The 25,041-nt window shown below is 44.7% G+C and overlaps 3 protein-coding genes across 5 annotated transcripts in view; 2 read left to right on the top strand and 1 right to left on the bottom strand.

The window, feature by feature from the left end:
- ASCC2 (activating signal cointegrator 1 complex subunit 2) overlaps positions 1 to 4,096 on the top strand; it is a 44,276-nt gene extending 40,180 nt beyond the window's left edge. Inside the window, exon 19 of the mRNA XM_054996406.1 lies at positions 981 to 4,096. Coding sequence (XP_054852381.1) covers positions 981 to 1,152 — 172 coding nt within the window. The 3' untranslated portion in view covers positions 1,153 to 4,096. The remainder of the gene's footprint in view (positions 1 to 980) is intronic.
- A 506-nt stretch (positions 4,097 to 4,602) lies between these two features.
- LOC129341509 (cytochrome b-c1 complex subunit 9) lies at positions 4,603 to 8,428 on the bottom strand. The gene is made up of 2 exons (XM_054996747.1): positions 8,249 to 8,428; positions 4,603 to 4,852 (listed from the first exon to the last, which is right to left on the bottom strand). Exons 1-2 carry the CDS (start codon positions 8,387 to 8,389, stop codon positions 4,805 to 4,807), a joined length of 189 nt encoding a protein of 62 aa, XP_054852722.1. The 5' UTR covers positions 8,390 to 8,428; the 3' UTR covers positions 4,603 to 4,804.
- Positions 8,429 to 8,638: 210 nt separating this feature from the next.
- On the top strand, positions 8,639 to 19,892 carry ZMAT5 (zinc finger matrin-type 5). 3 transcript variants are annotated; one of them, XM_054995733.1, is made up of 6 exons: positions 8,639 to 8,805; positions 10,150 to 10,297; positions 11,247 to 11,309; positions 12,522 to 12,602; positions 17,717 to 17,828; positions 19,662 to 19,892. In XM_054995733.1, the coding sequence occupies exons 2-6, from the start codon at positions 10,171 to 10,173 to the stop codon at positions 19,789 to 19,791; spliced, it is 513 nt and encodes a 170-aa protein (XP_054851708.1). In that variant the 5' UTR covers positions 8,639 to 8,805; positions 10,150 to 10,170; the 3' UTR covers positions 19,792 to 19,892. The 3 variants fall into 3 exon arrangements, with proteins under 3 accessions (XP_054851708.1, XP_054851707.1, XP_054851706.1); XM_054995732.1 differs by having other exon boundaries at positions 10,027 to 10,297; XM_054995731.1 differs by having other exon boundaries at positions 9,951 to 10,297.
- The last annotated feature ends 5,149 nt before the right edge of the window (positions 19,893 to 25,041 follow it).

The following is a 25,041-nucleotide window of genomic DNA, read 5'->3' as shown; positions in this document are numbered from 1 at the left end:
TTTGAGCTCATGCTTCTTAACACTGAACATAAATAAATAAATAAATGAATGACCAAGTCACTGATGGCTGACAATAGTCAGCCATCAGTGACTTGGTCATTCATTTATTTATTTATTTTTAAAATGTCTTCCATGAAAACAGTGGTGCAGACATCTTCTGCAGTGAACACCCTGTTGCAAAGCATCCATTCCATTTTTCTGAAACGTCTTTTTCCCACCTTCAGTAATCTTCTTGATATCTTTGTCATTTAATGTGCCTGCCACCTTAAGTTGCATTGTTCATTGGATGTCATTTTTTTTTCTTTCTGTACTCAGTAATCTGCCTCTCACAGTGAGAGAGGCATTTTTGTTGGCCATTCCAAAGCTGGGGAGGAAGATAAATCATCTGCGTCATGGCCTCTTTTGGACACTCCCATTAGTGGGGAAAAAACAAGCCCCCGCTAGCTCCAAATGCAAGAAAGGGGGGGGGGGAGCCACAAGTCACCAAATTAGGCTCAAAATGAGTTCCCCCATTCAGTATCTCCCCAATTTATACAGCAGTGCCTCACTAGCTGTGGGCTCTCAGCACTAACTGCAGGGGGGTGGGGGGAAGCAGCCCAAGGGAAGTAAAAGACACACTCAAGTTCACCAAGAGTGTCCTTGGAGGAGCAAACTTCAAACTGTAACTTTATCAAAGAACAAAGCTCTGCACAGACACTTATCTTGAAGCCGGATTAAAAGCAGGAGCAACACACTGGTGTGTCTGCTCAGGACGCCATCTTCCCTCCTAAAACCGCCAATGTTTTTAACAATATTTGGTTCACATTTCCTTTTTGCTTGCTTTTGTCATGACTCTGTATTGCTACTGTTTATTTTTGCCTACTGTTAGACCTGAATTGGTCTAAATCTCTTTCCCAGTAAAAAGGGCCTACAAACATTATTGATCCCTCCATCTACCTGGTAGACCTTGTGATGAAGATTTTTCATTCTCTCTGCTCCAGATACAAGCCAGACAATTCAACAGCGGTTATTGGTGGTGCCAAAGGACACGGCCAGAGTCGAGACACAGTGCAGGAGCGGAGGAAGAAAGAAGCCAGCAAAGGGACCAGGGCTAACCATAACCGGCGAGCCATGGCTGATAGAAAGCGTAATAAAGGCATGATCCCATCCTGAAGAATGGGGGGAAAGGGGACCATATACCTAGTTACCCTGTATGCCACACCATGGAAGGCACCGTACAATGTCCCCATCTCCATATTCAGCATTCGTCCTCTATGAAGCAGTTCCTGCCTAGCAGTCTAACTCTGGTTGCTGCCCAGCATGTGTAACACATTTGATCTCATTACATGGGGAAACTGCAATTGCTGTGTTATTTATTCCCCCTCAAGGAACCTCGCCATTCTTTCAGGTGGCCACCAAATTCCATTCAGTCCAGCGTTCTTTCCAGAAGCTGAAAGCTGGATGCCTCTGAGAAACCATATAAGCAGGGCATGAAGGCAAAGGCCCATCCCCCCCCCATTGTTTTGCCTGCAGCATCTTTGTTATTCAGGGGTCTAGTGCAATGCTACAAGTTCATCAGGTGCGCATATTGTGCCAGAGTACTTGGTCTCACTCCTGAACTAATCACTTTCATTGGGATGACTGCTGAAATCCAGCATTAGAAGGGATAAAAATTTCCCTAGGGATCAAACATCCACAATCCGATTAGTCTTTTATTGCTAAATAGCTGCTGTAGGGGGTCTCTGGTTTAGGTGTGGGTTACAGAGGAAGGTTTAACTCTACCCACTTTGTCGGATCCCTAGTCACAAATCTTCGTGTACTGTCTAGTTTGACTCTATTTTTATAAATTTCTTACACTGCCCTGCTCCATCATCTTATTTTGCCACTTTAAAAATAAATGCTTTAGGCTTTTCTTATAAAGGTTCTTTATCTGCGTGAGCTTCGCTGTTCATTTGCAGCTTTGATGGCCTTCTTGAGATGAGGTCCAAAGCATCCATGTTCATGTACTACTACCATTTTTCCCCATTGTTCCTTGTGTTATTACAGTAAGAAATCCAAGGATCGATGTGCCAGGAGTGAAGATAGTGCAGGGAAGTGTTCTGTACTCCTAGCAACCTCTACCACTGCAAAGGGGGGGGGGGAAGGAGGGGCATTCTACCAGAAAGAGGAACTGCACTTTTACCACTTAAAAGATCTGAGCGATGGTGGTAGGGAGAGAAAAATTGGAGCTCCAGCTATGAAACATGGAAAGCACACTAAGCTGGTACAGTTGAATAGCTAATGAGCTGTGAGACCTATGAGGTCATTGGGTGGCTTTTAGGCAAGCCGCACTCTTATTCCTCTCCCCCATATGCAAGAGGGGTGGCAATAGTCGCCTATCCTACAGATTTTTTGTAAAGGAGACACAGACACTGACAGCACTGTATAAAGGCAAGGCGTGATTAATTTGCTTCTTTCTGTGCCCCCTCCCCTCGATTGCCGCTCTACATAGCTGGACAGTTCAGACTTAATCTACATATACTACCATTGTAAACTGGCTATTATTCTTGGCATTTACATAGACTTCACAACCAACATCATGCTGTGTAGTCTTTGTAACAAACCTGTAAGGAAAGCTAATTGTTGCTCCATACTGTAGGTGTGGACTAAATATGACCTCTCTAAGGGAGCTTGTGGCCGAGGGGAGATTTGAACCAGGGACTTCCTGCATCTCATCTATCTTCACCCTTGTTACACCACTTCATACAGGACAGTTTTTTAAAAGTAGTTCTCTTCAACAGGAGGCTCTGCAACTATTTGCTGCCTGTTGTTTTTACTGCAAGTCTCTACGTGGTGGTGGTGGCTAGAGGCACCCATCACCTTCTCTTTATAATACTAAGTGGGTGTACCTGCACACGTAGAGTGCTACAAGAATACATACCCTGTCAAAAATCAGTGTGGCACAGCCTCTGGGGGAGAATATCTTGCATCATACCTCCCCTCACACCCCATCTTCAATTTAATTGTCTGCAGTTAGTTTTAAGATTCTGCTTATATACCCTAGTCTTTCACCGAATCTTAAAAAGATGACAACTAGATTTCTTTGTCAGTGAACCCTACCTAATATAATCTCCAAGCTTGAGAATGTCAGGTGCTGAGCCGGTTCAGTGATGTATACCAGCTCTGCGGGGAAATACAGCTGACACTTGAAAGCTCACACAACGGCATTCTCAGCAAGAAAATGGAAGTCAGCCAAGGGGAAGGTACATGGTGAGCAGTGCTGAGCAGGTAAACTCCTACATAATGGCTTTAGGTTGTCAGTATTCATTAAGCAGAAATGTGCTAAAACCAACTGCGTCTGCAGCATGTAGAGGGTAGAAAAAGTATCGGGAGATGAATGCTACCTGTATTTATCTACCTTATTTTTGTGCTATCCTCAGATTACAAATCAAACGAGAGATTAAGGGTTTGGCTGTCATGCTGCTAGTGTTGCAGATTCAGAAACCATTTCAGGGTTTCGTTTGATTACAGTGCAACCATTTAACTTTTACAGCTAGAAAAAGCCTGGTAATTAATATTTGAGAGTTTTAAAAACCCAAGAAGTCCAGCAGGATCTCCAGCAATCACAGTAGCAGAGCTCCACTGCTTTGGAAGTTCTTGGACCTCGCCAACGGCTAACAGAGACTTACTGTAAAGAGCATCAGTATAACAAACACGGTCTCTGTGTGCGCCGATTCAAAGAACAGTTTTAAAGAAGTTCCTCCTATTAGTAGGACTCTCACTTTCAGCTGTAGCTTATTGCAACACAATGTTCCCTGAACCTTAACCAGTAGCCTCTTTCTCTTCTATACTTCCTACACCCTAGCTCACTCTAACCGCATGAAAGTTCTTAAGAACCAAGCGTTAAAATCTTTTACAAAGCCCATATTTTGACCAAGCAATGGTTGGCTCTTGAGAATGAAATCTGAGGTTTGAAATGTCTACACTTTTCTACTCAGTTATCTTGACTTAATCCTAGCTACCGCTAAGGAAAACTTGTTTACGTTCTGTGCCTTCTATCTACAGCACAATATATACTTGTATATACTCACCTGTTCTCATAACTGCAGGTTGCAAGAAAGACTATCTAGTTAGTATACACTGTTATTTAAAAAATAAACAAGTCAAGAAAAGTTATACACCCATGCAAAATCCAAAACCAAGATCCATGTAATAAAGCTGCAATGTTGTGTAGATTTGGCTGGTCCTAATAAAAAGCATCGTGCATAATTTGTTTTTGTTTTTCAGTTTAAGACAGCCCTTTTTCCCCCTTGGTGATGTGTCAATCCATCCATTCGCAGCTAAAGCAGGAGGTGACAATATATTTTGCAAAACCACATCCAGAGGATGCAGGCAAAGGATGCTAAGCCATGCCCTGATTCATTTTCAGTTACTACAGTCAGGCTGGAAGAAAGATGCTGAATGCAAAGGCAGGATTTAGCCCTTCTTATCTACATGCTCAGTTTCTTAGGAACTAGATACATACTACACCTTAGACATGTACATGTGCATAAATACACTTGGATTCCCTTGCTATGTCCAGTCTGGCCCTAACTTGACCCAAGAAGGGCAGCTGCTCAGAGAAGAGACATAGAAGGTCTGAAGTTCAGGAGGGACACATCTGAGAATGTATTTTATTAAGCTACATTTCAGCACAACAAGTCCAGGTAGCTTTATCACTCTTGAGAGATGCCCTCTGGCTCAAAGAGACACGCATGGATGGGCAGGCGTCTTCTGAACAGCCGGCAATCGGGAGGAAGGGTTTGCACTGAAAGGGATCACTGAAGGTCTCACAGGGAGTCCAGCTTTATTCTTCAGCAGTCTCATACTTATGCTTGATGTGCTTCCACAGCTTCTGCAGAGCAAAGAGACAACAACAATATTCTCTAGAGAGCCGCAGGGGTGTCTGCTTCTGAACAGGATATTGCAGCTTGTCAGTGACCACCAGTTAGTGCTCCTGGGATTGCTAGAATATTTTTCTTGCAAAGCACAGGAATGATTCTAAAAATCAGAAGAGTCAAGATGAGCAAGGACTGTCGCTTATTTTGTAAGCGACAGTCCTCTTACAGCTGATAGGAACATAAAATAATTTTATGTTGTTGTTGAACTGCCCTTCCCGAACTCTAGCTTTTTCTCTCAAAATCAGAGCTGTGTCCTTCATTGTCCTGAATAGTACAACTTGTGACAAGGAAAAACGCCGGCTAATACTTACACAAAGGATGCATAGCTAGCAAAACATTCAGAAACAGGACTCCTGCCTTTGTCTGTTCCTCAGATAACAGCAAAAGTCTGAAGTCTGACAGCCAGTTTGGTGTAGTGGTTAAGAACGTGGGACTCTAATCTGGAGAGCCGGGTCTGATTCCCCACTTTTCCATTTGAAGCCAGCTGGGTGACCTTGGGTCAGACACAGCTCTCAGAGCTCCCTCAACCCCACCTACTTCACAGAGTGTTGTGGGGATAATAATGACATACTTTGTAAACCACTCTGAGTGGGCATTAAGTTGTCCTGAAGGGTGGTGTATAAATCTAGTATTATTATTAAGACTGGGATACCACATGCATCTAAAGAGGGCAACAGTCTTACTAACAGTTTCAGGTAGGTAGCTGTGTTGTTCTGCAGTAGAACGTGAAAGTCAAAGCTCTCTTCAGATACAACTTTTGAAAGCTTATACCCTGTTGGTCTCTAAGGTGCCACTGGACTCAAATCCCACCAGTTTTACAAACAGTGACTGTGTTGAATGGACTATGGTACAGCCCACTTGCTACTCTTCCTCACAAGTGACCGCGGTATGTACAGCATGTCCCAAGTCTTTTCCTGTATTGCTGGCTTCACAATTTACTGTCAGATCACAAAACACAATATCCCTAGAATGAAAGAGGAATACTTCACTGCTAGTACCTCAAGCATAGCAGTGAAGCACAGCACAGAATCACAGAGAGCAGGGGAGGGGGCAACACAATAACCTCTTTGATTCTGACATTTCTTTCAAAGAGTCCTATTCTGCAACCTGCATACGTATTAACGTATAGTTTTACTTGTAATATAATTGTTGTGGTTTTCTCCAATGAATCCTGGACATTATAGTTAGAAAAGTGTTAACTTAGAGGTTCCTAGCCACACCCATACCCTAGAACAAAAGAAAAACATATCATCCTAGGAAGCAAGAATAACTATTAAACCAATGGACACACATGGTGTAGATATGTCTTCAGGGAGGGGGGCAGGAAAGAAGGGTGGACAAAAGGAAACACTTTACCAAATAAGCAATTAAACTGTGGAATTCTTCATTAGTGGAGATGGTGTTGGCCACAAGTATAGATGGCTTTAAAGGGGCGGGGGGAGACAGATTCATGGAGGATAAGTCCACCAATGACTTACTAGCCATGGTTAGTAAAGAGAATCACTATATTCACAGGCAGTGCTAGGAGGCAACATTAGGGGAAGGCCTTGGCCTCTGCACCCTCTTTACCAAATTATTCTCCAGGGCAACTAGGTGGCTGCTGTGTGAAACAGGATGCTGGTCTAGATCTTTACATGATCTGATCTCTACATGATCAACTCTCAGTGCTGTATAATAAATAAAAGCAGGAAGGGTTCAGGACATACAGTTTTATAAAACAGGTAAATTTCTTCACACTAGTAATAAGGAGACCCATATTTTGATCAGAAGCTGTGACAAATCGGCACTCAAGCCATCTGCCTTCCTATTAACCACCTCTAGCCACCCTGCTATGCTTACAATCAGGGGTGGTTAGAAAATAGCACACATTTAATACACATCTAGCAACGAAACAAAATTTAATCCACCACACCAGTTACAGATGATGAAAAGCTATTAAATAAATGCTTTGGATTAACCAACACGATCTACAACTATATTTACCAGGGGCAGCCCTTGTTTTCTGCAACCGGTCCCTATTTTTGCCTTTGGAGGATGTCTTTAGTGCAGAGCTACTGCCTCAGAATCTCCAGAAGTCACATCTCTGAGCAGACTGTCTTTTATACAGTGGATTCAGGCTCATGAACACTTACGGCCCCATTCCCAGCCTACCAGTCCACATAGCTGAAGTGGCATAAATTGAACTGATCATATACTGGAGACATTTGTGTCTCGGTTAAGATACATTAGAAGAACTACCACCCCAGCTTTTAAAACAACAAAGGACAAGTTATTACAAGGCCCACAAATACAGCAGAGGGAATTCAGCCTTCAGCTATGTAGAATGGGGAGGGGGAAGTTATGAGAAACAGGGCCTTGCAATCATGTTGTATCCACTAATTACTGAGAAGCAATGGCCTGAGTACAATGCTACAACCCTATGCAGCAGTCCCTGATTAACCCCCTGTAGAAGTCAATGGGGAGTGATTTTGCATACGTTGGATAATGCACTTCCAATCCTCTTTATAGATCATTTGGAATGGATTTGTTTGGGTGCGGAACAAAAAATCCACCTCAAATGATTGATAAAGTGCATTGAAAGTGCATTATCCAACGTGTGCGGAATCAGCCGGGGTTTATTTTTGAGTAAGCTGAGACCAAACTAGAATGCAGTACACTTGTACTTCTTTCTCTTCCAGGGGGCTCAAGGCACACCAAAAAAAGAAGAGGCTTCATGAGCTAGAGAAATTCCTGGAGTCCAGGTGGAGCCTGGAGGAGGGACTTCAGTGAGGTTTAATACCACAGAGTCCACCCTCCATAGTAGCCACGGAAATCTAATGTGCTACTGGAGCCAAATCTTGCTCTTCTACTACATACCAACACGGCTACCTACCTGAAACTATTTCCTCTATGGGAACTGATCTCTGTAGTCCGAAAACAAACCATAACTCCTGGAGATAGGGTTGCCAACCTCCAGGTGGTGGCTGGAGATCTCCCAGAATTACATCTGATCACCAGGGCACAGAGAGCAATTTTTTCTGGAGTAAATGGCTGCTTTGGAAGGTGGAGTCTATGGCAATATACCTCGCTGAGTTTTCTCCCCTTCTCAAACCCCGCCCGCTTCAGGCTCCACCCCTCCAAACTGAGAATTTCCCAACCTGCATCTCCAGCCTGGAGATCTCCAGGCAGCACCTAAAGGTTAGCAACTCCGGAGATGTCCAGGCAGCGCCTGGAAGTTGGCTAGCCCAGAAAGAGCCGCGACAGGCCGAAAGCCTTCGCATTCCAGGGAACCGCTTGACCTTCAGCGAGCCCCGACTGCATTCCCCGCCAGTACGTGGCTCGGGCCGGCCCACACGGGTTCTTTTACTCACTCCTTTGTTCAGGTGCTCGAAGAGAGCGTCCGCGCCCTGGTCGAAAACCCGCTCAAAGACCAGCGCGCCCACCACGATCGTGAGGGCGAAGGTGGAGGTGCGGCGAAAGAGCAAAGTGTACACCTGCCTGCCCAGCGCCATTTTAGGCCGCTCCTCTCCTAAAGCGCACGCGCAACTTCCGCCCCGCCTCTCTTTTCTCTCTCAAGGGCGGCCTCGCAGGTCGTCAAGACCTTTTCGCGCGGGATCATGGGCTTTGGTGTCCTGCTTCTCTAAGTACGGCTACTCGCTTATCTGTTTTTCCTTTAAAAATTGACTACAATTCCCATAAGGCCTCGCGATGCTATCCCTTACACGTGACTCTCAAGCGCTATAGCCGTTGGGAGTCGTAGTTTATTTTGTCGTTTGTATTCCTGTGTTTCGCTTGGGGAGCGACTGCAAGGAAACGCACGCCCGAATTGCGTTTTTTAACCTCTTTGTGGAAGAGAGTGAGCGACTTCTTGCTCCAGACTACGAGGTTTCTTCACCAAGCGCTGTACAAATGTAGCAGCTAGAGAGCAGTGAGTAGTGTGTGTATCTATGAACAGGGGCAAAGAATTAAGAAGCACAATCAGTACAATCGTCTGCATGCTTTCTCAGAATTAAGTTCTTTTGAAGAGCCAGCGTACTGCGGTGGTGATTAAAGAACTGGGGAGACCTAGGTTCAAAAGCCTAGTCTGATATAAAGTTCACGTGGCAACTTTCAGCAGTGCAATCCAATGGAGAGTTACTCCCTGTAAGTCTCTTGACTTCAGTGGGCTTATTCTGGAGTTAACTCGCCAAAGGTTTGCACTGTTTGTGCTAGTCTCTCAGCCTAACCTACCTCTCAGGGTTTTTTTTTAATGCATGACAATATGTTGGTACAATATATATATCATGTACCATCACTTGCAACGTGTGGCAACCTTATGAATGAAAGATCTCCAAAATGTCTTATCATTATAAATCCATAATTGCATAGATAATAACTGAACTCCCCTTAATAATCTACTACTACTAATATCTTGATTTGCAATAGCCCTTAATAACCAATTTCATTTTTGACAGAGCATAGTTATCGGAGCCAATACATTTCCCAGCCTTTGAAATCCCACCTCTGTTTTTTAACTCTGTCATCCTTACCAATTTCACCACATCCCATACCTTTTAAACAAGTTATCCTATCTTATACTTGGACCCTAACAGCCCAGACCAACTATAGCTTGTCTTGTCAAAGCTCAGAAGCTAACTGTTTTTGAATGGGAGATCACCAAGGAAAGTTGGGGCTGCTATGCAGAAGGCGGCAATGGCAAATCACCTCTGCTCATCTCTTGCCTTGAAAATCCCATCAGTGGAACTTCATGGAGTCACTATGAGTCAGTTGCACCTTATTTGGAACATGTTTTGTTTTCCATCAACCACCTAACGTCATTCTTGCACTTGTTAGCAGATTTTTAATCATCTTTTGAGCCAATGGATTGACCGTTACAGAGCTAGTGATAGGATAGCATGGAAGAGGAAGTATATATACCACACTGAGTTTCTTGAAGTCAGGGTGCAATAAAGATGTGATAGATAATAGATTGTAGTCACTGGGACATGCTGCAGAAGCCGTGTTATATAATGTTCTTCATGTGTACTTAAAAATTAGTTCCACTGCACTTATTCCACTGGGCTTATTCTTCAGGTAATATACATCGTGTTGCAGTCATAGTGATTGTCTTTACAAGTATGTAAGTGAGATTGCATTATTTCTGACAAAGAGTTTGGAAGAAAAACCTTATCCCGTGAAGACTGCAGGCAACTTGATGGAGACCTCCACAATGGGAAAAAGAAGCTCTCTTTGAGAGCTGCATTGATAAATTGTTCTGCATCTTCCTTCCGAGAGTTTGTTCGGTGGAGTCCACATGGGGAAGCGCTACTTCTGTGATTACTGTGACCGCTCGTTTCAGGACAACCTTCACAACAGGAAGAAGCACCTGAATGGGGTGCAGCACCTGAGGGCCAAGAAGGTCTGGTATGACTTATTTCGAGGTAGGAGGCAAGTTCTCTTCCTGTGGGTATGGTGAAGTCTGAAGGACAATGAGAGACGCTGCGTCACTTTTGTTTCCATTCCTTCATTTGTATGGTTCATAATTAATGGGAGGGGGGAGTCTATGAGGAATCATGAGAGGGGGAAATAATTTGACTCTCCTCAAATCTCCCATCTCAGCTTCTGTAAGCTTTCAGTAGGCTCCTTTCCCTTCTCCTTTTCCCTGACTCAGCTGTTTTCAGTGGTGTGCAGACAGTACAACACACCCTTGTGTGGTTAGTATTCTTATAAAGAGGAGCAGGGGGCTGAAAGGATTAAGGCTTGCCGAAAGCAGCCGCATGCTTCCTTCAGGCACAATTTCAGCCAGAGAGACTTCACTACCCGTACTTTCAGCCTTTATGCTGTGTTGGTTCTCCAGTGGAGAACCATTGATCCAAGAGGGAAAGGACGGTGATCAGGATGCAGAGAAACCCTCTGGCACCTGCATGCGCTTCTGCAGGTGTGGCAGACTTTTCTGTTGTGTTTTCGCAGTGCAGAGCCTTCCCCTGTTTCAGACCCCCCACCCTAAACTTCCTTCAGGACTTGTTAGGCAAAGTAGGAGTGGGAAATTCAGAGGGGGATGCCTTGGAAACTGTGTTGCATATGCAGAAGGACCTTAGATGTATCTTGGCATCTGGGTGTTGGCTGCTAGATGGCAGGCTCCGGCTCTTCTCATGCAAGGGCAGAGTCACCTTCTAGCAAATAGGTGGGAACCAGGGATATGAAATTGACACAAGCATTGCTTTTTCCTGCAAGTTCCTCTTGAAATGATGACTCGTTGCTAGCTGAGATTTGATTCCTGCGGAAGAAGGGAGAGGGCTCAGATGGGCAAGGTGGATTTGTGCCAGTCTGTAATGGGGAGAAATGCTTGGCCTGGTTCTCCCTCTCATGTGGTCCTTTTGTGTTCTACAGATGCTGCAGCTATCCTGCAGGAGGAGCAGAGCAAGAAGCCCTGTCGGAAGTTCCTGCAAACAGGTAAGCTTTTTTCTGCTGAATGCATGTCTTCATTAGGGCTACAGGCTGTAATTGGCTTAATCAGAAGAGTAAATGAACTCAGGGAGGGCCAGTTGGTGTTTGCAGGCCAAGTCTTGCCTCCATGCCAGTACAGCCCCTGCCAGGTTTATCTAGCTATAGCAAAAAAAAAAAAAAAAAAAAAAAAAGCTTGCTTGCTGTTTCACTCATAAGGAAACTGTATTATCACGAAGTCAGAAATATTCCGTACTGTAATGTTAAAATCTGTTCTCTTGGATTTTTAAAAAATGTAGTCTGAATCTGAGGCTGCCCTGAGTTTACATGCTCTGTAACAGTGACTCTGCATATTAGGTGGCACAGTCTTTATGGAGATGGGCCACCTGCAAAAGTGTTGGCTGGTGCAGCAAAGCACACTTTTAGCCCCTCCTCCCCCAGCCAGACTGCATTCTTAAGGCTGGAGCAGCCCCTGAAAATACAGCTGTTGCCTATCTCTCTGTTAAATATAGCTTTAGTTAATGAATTGATAGGATCTAATCTTTCTGTGCATTCCTAAGTGGAGTTACACCTTCTAAGTCCATGGAAGTGAATGGGCTAAGAAGGGTGTAGCTCTGGTCATTGTTTGTTTGTTTGTTTCATTTATAATCTGCTTTCTCAGTGGGACTGCAGATTAAGGTTATGAATGTTTGGGGTGGGGGTTAGGCTGCCTCTACAGTGATGACAGTCTGCCCAGGTGAGCTACTCTGAGACTAAACTACGCATCTTTTGGGAGCTACCTGATTTTGTAGCTAGAATACATTTGCAAATGCATCAGTTATGCATAAATGCCTTATTAGGGCTAATTGTGTGTGTGTGTGTAGCAAGTAAAATATGGAGCTTTCTGTTCCTTCTTTCTTGTAAATGTGGAGAGAAGTGTAAGGACTTGGAACAGGATAGGATAACAGGCACACAGAGACTGTGGGATCTGCCCCTACGCTGAGCTAAGTAGTTCCACTCAGACCTAGTTCTTAGCGTTCCCCAGAAACTAACCACATAATTTTTCTCTTTTTAAACTTTCTCTTTTTAAAACTGCAACAACAGTATATTTTTGTAATGATACCCGATTCTGTGCTGGTGTGCTCTAATGCACATGATGGCAAACAGTGGAGATCTTGCCTCCTTCCCTGACCTGTTTTGTGCCCTTTACTTAACATGCCCTTTGTTTGGGTTTCCTTACAGGCCAATGTGATTTTGGCTCCAACTGCAGATTCTCGCACATGACTGAGGTGGATTTGGAGAAACTGAGCGCACAGGTGCAAGGTAAGCGGCTGCCAAAGGGTCAATTGCAAAGAGGAAATGGAAGTGCTGATGCAGTTTCCTGATATCAGTTTCTTCAAAATTCTGAGTCTGATTTTGCAGCACGCGGGGTCCAGAAGCAAATAGTAGGAAGTTCAGGGCCTTAGTTCAAGGCCTGTTAGTTCAGTCTACCGCACCTGAACACCTGAAGCTGCCCTGTACTAAGTTGGACCGCTAACTCAGTAGTTTCTGTTAAGCCCAGCGATGCAGCAAGCCAGAAGGGGTGGGCTGTGTTTACTGGCAGAGCAGCACGTCCCCAGTTGCGTCTTGCGAGGGAGGAATTAATTACAAAATAAAAAAGCTCCTGTGAGCTCCAAGTACCCACCCACACAGGAGTCTGACTGCTGTAGTGACTCATGTAGAGATACATAGGGATTTTCCTCCCAAACTGCTTAGAGCAGTGACTCACACAGAGACCTCAACAGTGACCTCCTCTAGGGAGCGTAATTTAGTTTTTTTAAAAACTGTTTCATACACCAGAAGGAAACCCTTTGGGGTGTTTGTGTACCTCCAATATAGGAGGAAATCCCCCAGAGATTTAGAGTGCTAGACTTGGGCCTAGATGTTCTAGATTCAAACCCAATCTTAGCCATGAGGGTGCTGGGATAACTAGAGTTGATTTGATGATAAAATGAAATGCTGCCCAGGTTGCCACTCTTGACTTCTTTGGAGGAAGGGCTGAATACAAATGTAGATATATGAAGCTGCCTAATACGTATCATGTAAAGCTATGGAGAATATTAAAAGAAATGGGGGTGCCACAACATCTGATTGTTTTGTTGTGCAACCTGGACAAGAGGCTACTGTGAGGACAGAATATGGGGAAACAGAATGGTTTCCAATTGGAAAAGGTGACAGACAAGGATGTGTATTATCTCCCTACCTGTTCAACCTCTATGCAGAGCATATTATAAGGAAGCTGGATTAGATCTAGAAGAAGGTGAAATGAAAATTGATGGGAGGAACATTAACGATTTGAGATATGCAGATGACACCACATTACTAGCAGAAAATAGTGAAGACTTGAAACGACTACTGAGGAGAAAGTGCCAAAGCAGGATTACAGCTGAACATCAAGAAGAAGAAGTAATGAGGAATTACACAATTTTAAAGTTGACAACAAGGAAATTGAAATTGCTCAGGATTTGCTATTCCTTGGTTCAGTCATCAACCAAAAGGGAGAATGCACCCAAGAAATAGAGGAAGATTGAGACTTGGAAGAGCCGCTGTGAGGGAGCTAGAAAAGATCTTTAAAGATGAGGATGTCTCTCGGGGGACCAAGATCAAGAAAATCCAAACTATAGTATTGCCCATTACTATGTATGGATGTGAAAGTTGGACAGTGAAGAAAACTGACAGGAAGAAAATTGATTCATTTGTAATGTGGTGCTGGAGGAGAGTTTTGCAGATATCATGAACAGCCATAAAGACAATTAAGTGGGTTCTAGATCAAATCAAGCCTGAACTCTCTCTAGAAGCTAAAGTGACAAAAGTGAGGCTATTGTACTCTGGTCACATTATGAAAAGACAAGAATCTCTGCAATAATGCTAGGAAAAGTGGAAGGCAGTAGGAAAAGAGGAAGACCTAAAATGAGATGACTTGACTCTATAAAAGAAGCCATGTCCTCCAGTTTGCAAGATCTGAGCAAGTCTGTTAGTGACAGGACATTTTGGAGGTCTTTCATTCATAGGGTTGCCATAGGTCAGAGGCGACTTGACAGCACATAAAACACACACTATATGTAGAGTCATCCATCTAGACAAATATCTAGTGATTGGTGGTAGTTTTTAGTTCATTCCTATTTTGCTCCAGGCCAGTCTGGGCCAAAACTGAGTTGAATTAACAGTGATTCTTCATGGTCTCTGGCAGAGATCTTCCCCAGGCACTGATCCTTTTAACTGGAGAGCCTGGAAATTGTACCTGGAACCTCATACATGCAAAGCATGAGATCGACTACTGAGTTGTGATTTCTTTCAGATTGTTGTTGCAGTGCTTCAACCCGTGTGATAAAGGTTAGGCTACCTAACTGCGCAAAACAGAATCCCACCCTAAAATACTTTCACGAATGGTGTCTGTCAGGAAACACTGGCCTTCATCTAAGATTCTGGAGGGGGAGATTTGACCAGCGGCTCCTGTCAGGATTGTTCACCAATTATGCTGCTATTGATTATTGGCAGAGGTTAAATGGGCTGAATGAAAGCAAAGGAATTGAATTGGTTGGCAAGAGAAAGCTGTTCCTTTGGGGGACCTAAACAAACCTTCCCCCTTCCATTCTGCAAATCGAAACCTTTTTAATTAAAGAAACTCCACTGCAGAGAATCCTAAAGCGGTTTCTGTTTTGACTTGTACACCACAGTGCTGAACACAGCACATATTGGGGTTAAATCCTGTTTGCTTCCCTTGGCAGACTGAATTGAGACAAGCTAAATCCAAGCTGTGGGGGGAACATTCAGATTATAGAACCTGAAAGTCAGAAGGAGCCAAAGGGGGAAATGGCTATGGTGTTGCAGCTTGCAAGAGTACACCGTTAATAATCCACTGCTATAGATACGGAATTGAGTCTGAGACAGAAGCCTATTCGAGCCCTGCAGGAGGCAAAGTGTTGTTATTCAGACTGAGGATAAATACTTAGAGATAAATAGGCTGTTCTCAAAATAAAACATTTTTGTATCTTTGACTCCTGGGGCTGGTTCACATATGTACACTTGCCACCTGTTGGTGACATGTATCACAGACGTGATGCATCACAGACAAAGTCCATTAAACTTAATGCACAAATAGACTTCCAGATGACCTTAAGGGCAAAGCAGATGAATGGTCTTCACTGGAAGCCAGAGTAACTCATTGAAAGCAGGTACATGTCATAATATCTTCTCTGCTTGCAGTGTGGGTGCTATTGAGAAGGTACGGGATGCTTCACACATGCATCTTCATCAGGTGGTGACTTCCATGTATGAGAGATGCCACTTTTGAATACTTCTTGAAGGGGGGGAAGGGGGGAAGCATCCTTGCAAACAGAAAACTAGCTCATCAGCAAGGAAAATTCTGGTCCAGTCCTTGGACTGCTCTGCTGTTTTTCTATTTGCAAGGAATTTTTTAAAACAGAGGAGCATTCCAAAATGTGATCCCCTCACTCCCACATATAGTCTAAACTATTGCAGCCCATTCTACTCTCTCATTGTGCTGCCTGTGTAGATGAGACTATGGATTTGTACCGTTTGTCCTAAATGGGGGGAAAATTCTCACCAGAACCAGTTTGGTGTAGTGGGTAAGAGCGCGGGACTCTAATCTAGAGAACTGGGTTTGATTCCCCTCTCCTCCACTTGAAGCCAGCTGGGTGACCTTGGGCTAGTCACAGTTCTCTGGAGCTCTCAGCCCCACCCACCTCACAGGGTGTTTTGTTGTGGGGATAATAATGGCATACTTTGTAAACCACTCTGAGCGGGCATTAAGTTGTCCTGAAGGGTGGTATATAAATCGAATGTTATTGTTACTATTATTATATATAAAGTTAGCCACTGAGGATCTCTTTATTTTTGTGTTTCTTGTCAAGTTTGCTCATATATACTCTCTAGTTCCTTTAATTTAATTTGTTATACTTACATGTGAAGGGAAGATAGTGTTACAATTTTTTTTTTCTGGAGGCACATTCAATATGCAACACCCCCTTCCGAAGCACAAGTTCACTTGCAGCCTAAAATGGTAGAGTCTAGGTAAACTTCATCCATGATTCTTCTGATGGCAAAAACCCCTATGTCTCATTGCAAAAGAGGGCGTATAAGAGAACAGAAAAGCAGCAGTTAGACTGCCGCTCCCAGACCCTCAAAGGTCTAAATGCCCCCCCCCCAGCTTATGCCTTCCACTGCCTTATTGCAAGATTCTTGAATAGCAGCCGAATGGTGTATGACACACGATCCATCTTCGACTGCTCACTGTGTGTCTTGCTTCTGCCACCATCATTAATATTCAACAGGGGAGAAGACTAATTGGCTGCCATCATGAGACTGGCATTATCCTTCACTCTGCTGGAGTGGGGGCACTAATTTCACACCCTGTCAGGGAATGTTTAACGTTTTGTTTAAAAGTGTGACATGCTGCATCTTGTTTTAGAACTGGTGGCTGATGGGAAGGGGTTGGGGGAACAATAAGAAATTGTGGGGGCCCTCTGTGTGGGAATGGATCCCTGCTGATGGTGGGCAGGGCCAGGCAAGTATCTCTCTGCCCTTCCCTTGGCATGCAGTGCCGGTAAATAATCCTGTAAGGAAAGAAGACCAATCCCCCCCCTTCCTTCCCGCACCTCTGTTGAGATCGTCTTCTGAAGCCCTGCTCAGTCTCCCTCCACTCGACCACTGGGCTGCTGCGGCTCTCTCATTATCCTTCCGGCATCAAGTAAGACCTGATCTCTCAGGATTTCCGATGAAGGATTTTTGTGCTTCTTCCCTCCCTTCGGTGCTTGATTGTAGTGTTTGCTTGTAATATCCCTGCCATGAGCAATGCTTTAGAATCCTCATTCATGTGTTTGCAGAATTTCTTGTTTCCCGAAGGGCCTTTTTCACGGGCATATTTACCTTGTCTCTGCATGTCAAGGTTGCTCTGCTCAGGGAATGGCAGGGCTCTGTTTTCAGAGTGCCAGAGCAGGAGGAGGAGCAGCGGCAGGAGTTTGAGCGGCTCATGGTACTTGGCATCCAAAGCTGCCGATCATCTGTGAGCACCCGTATGCCCGGCTCCTACTTAACTGCCATGATTTCCGGGCTGGCTCGCCTCCCAGGCTGTACAAATGCATCAGAACTAGCTAGGCCAGAAGTAAAGATCTTTTGAAAGCCGTTCAGGGCTGGTGGCCAGAATAGGCTAAGGTCTATTGGACAGGAAGGCAGAGAGAGGCTGGCTCTGGAACTGGCCCAGTCTCCAAATGCAGGAGGACAGCTGGAGAGGAGGTTCCACTCCGGGCCAAAGTGCATAAGCAAAAGCCTGTCTGCTCTAAGAGAACGACTGTGGGCTAATGAAAAGCAGACTTGATGGAGTAAAAAAGACTGCACGCTAAAGCATCTCTGCCCTTGTCTTTTCCCCATAAAAACAGAGGAGAGGCGAGTGAAAGAACAGCAACAAGATGGGATGGCAAGTCCCCCAGGTACCATTGAGGACTGGCTGGAGAAGAGAGCCAAGCGGCTCCGGTCTGCTCAAACGAACAGGTACGTGCTCTTCAGACTCGCTCTTGGAGGCGGTCCTGCAGGACTCCAGATTGTCTCAGAAGGTCTGTTCAGTGCTGTCAAGTCATAGCCAACGTATGGCGACCCCTGCTGAGGTTTTCAAAGCAAGAGGCTAACAGAGAGAGTTCTCCATTGCCTGTCCGTGCATAATGACACCGGACTTCCTTGGTGGTCTCCCATCCAATTATAAATCAAGGCCAACCCTGCTTAACTTCCGAATCTGATGAGATCAGGCTAGCTTGGGCCAGCCAGGTCAGTCCACCTATCGTCATAGGGAGAGGAAAATGTCTTTCTGGCTTCCAAAGCACTGTTGGCATTTGTTCACCATACTTGTACCCTGCATCTGTAGTTATCATCAGTGCAGTGCCCTGGCGACACATGGCGCTTTTCAGGGTAACATGACAGGTGGAGTTCAGTGGTGGCCCCTATCCAAAGAGTTTACAATTCAAATGCAGAGGGAGACCACAGAAGAAATGTTGAGGTAAGAGTTGGGGCGGGGGATGAGTACGCACAAGTCCACATACAGGTACTTGAGGTGTGGGATCAGGTTATTTTCATGGAAGAAGTGAATTTGGAGGAATGATGTAGAGTCCATCAGGCATGAACAAGCATTCTCCTGTCCCTTCCATGCAGCTCCAGCCCCATCCTCTTTGGGCTCCCACCAAATGCAAAAATTGGAGGTGGTTATTCACCTGTAGTTCTAGCTGGACACCTGGCATCCCCAGGCATGGAAGGCAGGTTTGCAAAACATGGCCCAATTCTGGATCACATGCCTGCATTCTTTCCATCTCTGTGATTCTGAAATTCTCGGGCTTGCATTCTTTGTGTCTGTTTCCTTACCCTGGAGCTGCTGGAGGGTGAGGAAGACAGCCCAGGATCCTCTTCACCTCTGGGGAAGAGGTGTTGAAGTGTTTTGTCGGTGGCATCTCCATGTGCTCCTTGCCTTTTGAGCCAGGCCATGCTGCCTCCTGGCTTGCCAGCCCCTGAGTGGAACCTGCTCCTCCCTGTTGCTTTCCCTGCCTGCTGCCTCTGCACTCACCTGATTCTGCTGCAGGCTGGGGCAGGTGCCAACACTGGGGCAGGTGCCAGGTTTCCGTTTTGTTCTCTCTGGATGGCTCCTGTCTTGTCTATGCTGGCCTTGGTGCTACCCTCTTGTCTTGCTCGCTTGCTGCAGCTGGGTTAGCTTTGTTTTGGCACCTCTGGACTCGGTGCTGTGGCAAAGGCTCTGCTTAGGATTTGGGTTGCTCTGCTGAGACCAGCTATATGTTGATCTGGCTTTCAGATTCCACTAAGAGCTTTGGCTGTCTCTCTTCTACCACCCCACATCCTTTGTTCAGTGGTGCATTGTGGCATTGTAGTTGCAGGCCTACTGGGAGGGGGCAGGGGAGCAATGAGGGTGCAGCCCACAGAAATCTTCTACTGATGCACCCACCCCTCTCATCAGTAATGAGTATCTGAGCCCCAGAGAACTCCTTGGAGGCCAGGCTTCACATGTGTATCAGGCACAGGCATATAAGCAGCGGGCTTTGTAATTGTCACAGAACATAAATCAGATGCTTCAGTGTGGGCGGCTAAGAATTTAAGCCATGTGCTGGTCAGTCCCAGGTCCAGATTTGATCATTTAGCCAATCCACTTGTCTTCCAGCCTCTCACACACACCCCACCTGCCACCTGGGGATAATTATAGTGATCCTGCCTCACAGGGTTGTTGCAGCGATTGCTAAAGTAATGTACCTGAAACACTTCGAGCACTGGAAAAGCACCCAATATATGCTGGTTATTTATCCAATGTTGTTGTTATCTTCCTTTTTCCAGTGCTGTCCCTGAGGAAGAGTCCATTTTCCAATATCCGCCTGGTTGGCCACCAATTCAGGAGCTTCCTCCTTCCCTTCAGGCTCCGCCTCCTGGTGGATGGCTGGTCCCACCCAGTCTCCAGTGGGGATGAGGCATGGTACCAAGTTGGATGGTCATTGTCAATAGCAAGCATTGTACCTGAGGTCCCTGCCTCCAGCAGTCTGGAGGAAATAAACGCTGTCCGTTAATATATTGCTTGAACTTCAGCACTGGTATGTTATTTTTCAGAGAGTATGCTGATAAATTTCAAATCAGAATTTTTACAAAGATAGGCGTGGGGAGGACCATAACACATGGTGAGAAAAATAAAGCGTAGATAATTGTTAGAGAGAGGCAAGCTATGTGGCATCCCAATCTGTTGGCTTTAAAAAAAATGTTTGTATAGAGCCAGCTTGTGTTTAACTATATTACACCCTTGCATTTGTGTAAATATATATTTTTCTAATGAAAAAAGATCTGTTGGCTCTGCTTGTGTGTGTTTGTGCAAGAATTAAGCCAGATCTCCTCTGAGTGCCAGAATTTGGGTTTTGACTGGAGTAACTCAGTTTAGGATTGCACTGTTAGTTTTCTTCTCCCTGAGCCTCTTTTGCTCTTGCTGGGCAGACGGCTCTCCAGGCAGTAAAACTGTTCCTGGACTTTTGGTTTCACATTATTCCCATTTTAGAAAGGTGCAGTTGAGGCTGTGACTAGCTCAATACTGCTGGGCCAGGGGGAGGAAGAGGAGGGAGAATAGCATTTGAACTTTACATTGAGCTCACAAAAATCTATTTTTGTCTCTCTTGATGATCTTCCGTTTACTAATCTCCAGCGTGTGTTTTGACAGGATCTCATCACCAATAAATAGTATATTCAGTTACTGCAAACCGCAGTAGGAGGGGGCCACGTACTGCAGAAAGATTTAGCAGCTTCGATGGCACTTTTTTTTTAGCGCATCTGACTAGTGGAGGTTTTTGGAGTTTTATGTCAGAAATCTGGATCCCCTCTGCATCGTGTTCAGCTTGTGTGTGCTGCAGAGAGAACCTTGGTCACAATGTTCCGCAGTGTTGGGAGCGAGATTTTTAGAATTCTTAAGGCTGCAGTACTAAGCTTGCTTGTTTGCTTGCTTGGGAAAAAAACCCTGTTCATATAAATGAGCAAATCTACTTAGTAGTGAGCTCTTACAGCATGCTCCTAAGCAGGTTAACTCAACTCAGAGGTAAGTTCCACTGTATTCTTTGGGACTTAGTGGAAGTTAAGTGTGCCTAGGATTGCACTGTAAGGCTGCAGTCCTAGGCATACTTGCTTGGGAGTGAACCCTATTGAAATTGGCTGGGCTCCCAAATAGGTATGCAGAGGAATGCCCCTAAATCTTTCACTGACATGCTGTTTTGTTTTAACGTGTATTTGCCAAAGGAGTGTTTAGAACATTGAAAAGATCCAAGTTCAAATCCCCAAGTATGTAGCAACCCTGTCAGTGGCCCCATTTCTCTACTCTACTATGTGACACTCAACCGGCACACATTTTTCTGGTTGGAACCACTGGCAAAACGTGGGGGACCACTGAAGAATTGATGGGGGTGGGGAGAGAAATAATTAGGGGAGGCCCTTGCCACCGTCACTGTAGTCGCATGACCCTTCTCATTTCTGGGGCTAAGCAAGCAGCTTAAGTCTCCAAAGGCTAGCCCTATAGCACTGTGGCCCAGATTGCCAACATTCAGGGCTGGGTGAAAAGGAAGCTGATCTTCTGGCCCTGAAGCTGAACAGTACAGGGCAAGAGGGGGTGTTTGCCTCCTGGTCCCTGGCCTGCCTGGGGAAGTTGAGGTTAATGAATGTGTGCCTTACAGGATGGATCTCCCCATTTCACCTCCATAATTTCACCACCTCAATTTCCGGAGAACTGTTTAGGGGCTCTGATCCTTTCATGGCCTAAGTCCTTGGGAGAAGAATCTATTTTGTTGCCCTAGTGATCGTCCCTAAGGCTATCTCCAGCAGATACTTGATTGTTCTAATTAATTTTTAAAAAATATTAGGGGGTTATTGATAGTAACTGTTTTTTTCAGGCAAATACCAACATTTTTATTTCAACTGTTGCCAACCCAGGAAGGAATTAAGGAGGATGTGTTTCTTGTACAAAATGCCCATCTGTCATAATAATTAACATTTCTATAGTACCATCAAGCACTTCATGTATTTTATCTCAGTCATCCTTACAGCAGCTCTGCAGATGGAGGGAGTGGAGGCAGAGTGGTTTGCCTAAGCCCACCAAGTGAGTTTGTGGCCGTGTCATCACTGGAACCCAGGACCTGGCAAATCGCACTTCACAGTTTCTACTCCCAAGCCACTATTCCGCACCAACTCCCTGTGTAGTCCGGATTGGGGAAGGCAACGGCAGTGGGGAGAGAATGTCTGTTTACAAGTAAATGGGTGCATGGATGATTCACAACAGCCTCCGAAAACATTTTATTTGCGGGGCAATAAAAATGCTTAAAAAATCAATGCAACTATTTATGTTCCCGAACAAGTGAGGAAATGCCAGCTTTGTTAGACATGTCTGAAAAGGCTAGGTTGGCACCTGTACATTTTCTAACAGATGAAAAAGGAATTTAATGCTAGTAAATAACAAATGTCTGACTGTCTTGAAAAATGCTGCAGAGAACCAATAAAACAGCAAGCTTGGCCAAGGTACATCTGGAACATGAGGACCTGCCCCCACCCGTTCCTTCTGCTTCTAGGCTGATTGCTACAACTGCACCATCAAGAACTTAAGTCCAAAATTCAGCCTCACGAGATTTAAGAGGCGACTGTTAAGAACCTAAAGGCAGAGGGGCCCTGGCCTGTGGCAGCCAGAAGAGATATTTAAGCCTTCCATCTCTGTTCTATGCTGCTAACTGAAATTAGACTTTCTGCACTCAAATCAGCATTTTAAGGAAAACAGACATCCTTTAAAAATGTGTGTGTGCCCCACTGCTTTAAAATGCTAATAAAAGCATGGGGTGCCCAAATTGAATTTACAAAACTGCAAGGTTAAGCCATGAAATCTTCACGCATACAAAAGCTGAGTTCTGTTGTCCACTGTAGACAGCAGTGGCATTACAGGAAAAAAATGGACTAGTTGGATATAGATTGGATAAGATACCAACTAACAGTGCCATCCCAAGCAGAGTTGTGCATGTGTAAAATGCTGTCAAGTTACAACCAACTTACGGTGGGTGACACCATATGGTTTTCAAGGTAAGAGATGAACGGAGGTGGTTTACCATTGCCTTTTTCTGTGTACCATCCCCAAACTTTGTTGGCATCTCCCATCCAAGTACTAACCAGGTCTGACCCTGCTTAGCTTCCAACTTCTGATGGGATTGTATTAACTTGGCCCATCCAGGTTATGGCAAGTAGAGTTCAATGGCCTTTAGAAAGAAGAGTGTAACTGCTTAGGATGGTACAGTTAAGTTCCCTTGCATTGGCAGAGCCCCCTAAGCTACAAGGATCTATAATGGGTTGTGTGATGAACAAGGGAGTATGCCCTCCCTGGCTACAGCCAATCACCTTTAAAGAAGGGAGTGGAGAGAGTCTGAATGTAAAAAAAGAAGAACTGGAGGGGGGGGGGACAGGAGAAGTTGGATGGGAGAGGGGTAACCTGAAGTCCAGTAAGGAGGACTTCAGGATAAAATGGAGGAGAGGAGAACAACGTAAGTGGCTTCGGGGAGAGAGAGGTGGGGCACAACTAAAGTGAATAAACAGGTGTTTGATAATTAAGGGCTTGGGTGGTGTTCCTTTTAAAAACAGTTAAAAGAAAAAAAAATCTAGCTATTGACAAGAATTGACCATTTAAAGATATTGCCAAGATTGCCAAGTTCTTGGTTACATTTAAGAACTGAAGAGGGTGGGGGAGAACCCAATCACTCTTACCAGGTAAATAAATTTGTTTTATATGTTATCTTCAGTATTATGCAGTGTGCGTTGTTGATGTTGTTTATATCCCGCCCTGCCCGCAAGCGGGCTCAGGGCGGGTTACAACAGAAGATGAAATACACAAGATAAAATCACAATAAATTAACACAGCTTTCTAATAAAACCCCTGCTCAGCGTATAAAAAACATATAACATCTGACGGAGGTGGAGGTGCGGCTTAACCATGCGTGGTCGCTCATACGTTACTGGGGCAGCAGTCCTGTGAATCTAATATCCGTCTCTGTGAGAATTGGTTTGTCCAGAGAATATATCTTTACCACATCTCTAGAATTTATAAAGGGAGGGTATGGTTGGTGAAGTGGGACACCCCAGTTTGACCCTGAGGGGTTTAAGAAAGAAGTATTTTTCAAGTGAAGGGCTTTGAATTTGGTGTGGGTGATGCCTCTGATGAAGTCGTAATGTTAAGCCAGCAAAATACATATACATTCCCATCAATGAAGCCCCAAACTGTTGCTCCTCTCACCGGCACAGTTTCCACAGCCAGATAGGATACTGATGAACTCTGCAGTCAATTGTAGCACAACTTGCATCCTCTTGTTACTGCAGGTCTTTGGTCTAATTCAGTACGGAAATATTTTTTCCCCTATCAGCGTTGCACAATCTGTGTGTCAATAAGGACTGGGATGAAGTCATAGGTTCATCATTTGCACATCAGAGCCCTAAGTCATTGAGCAGAGGCTATGATGCTCCATTGCCTGTAGTGATCTATACATGCTGGAAAAGTTGTGCATGGCCATGTCCTACAAGATATGTGCAAGAACTGATGAGCATGCACACTGTAGAGTCAAGACACAACTACATCCATCCATTCAGAAAGATGATCCAAAGATGGATCTGAAGAATGGCAATTTTACACCCTGATGCTAACATTTTTTAAATGTTTTATTCCATAAAAGCAAAACGGGGATTTACTGGGGGCAGACACCAGAAAATCAGGCCTTGATAAGCCAGGTATGATTGGATTACACAGAATTGATACACATAGGGAAAGGTGAAGAATAACTCATGTGGCATGTGACTCCCAACGGAGAACTGCATGAGATTTTGAGGACTGCTGCCCTCATCAGTGTCTGTCTCTGGTGACAAGGGTCCCTTTGGCGAGCATTACTGATGCAGACTTCTGCAAAGAATTAATTCACAGAATTTGCACAACATCCCTGGTACTGAAGCACCTAGTCCAAACTGTTATAAATGGTGGCAGTAACAGCTCTTAAAAAGCTGCTTTCCTTCAGCATCACCAAACAAATTTGCATGTCATTTGCCATGTCAAATATACACTTAAGCCTCCTGAAGTGGGGTTTTTTTTTGGCAGCAGAGGGGATGAGGTATAGACGCACAGATCCATAACATGCATTGCAGCATAAGGAAACTGAAGATGGGTCAAACAGATCAG

Source organism: Eublepharis macularius, chromosome 13, assembly GCF_028583425.1.
Source record: "Eublepharis macularius isolate TG4126 chromosome 13, MPM_Emac_v1.0, whole genome shotgun sequence".
NCBI classification, from domain to species: Eukaryota; Metazoa; Chordata; class Lepidosauria; order Squamata; family Eublepharidae; genus Eublepharis; species Eublepharis macularius.
Note: the sequence above shows the minus strand (reverse complement) of the source record. Positions and strands in the feature narration are given on the sequence as shown.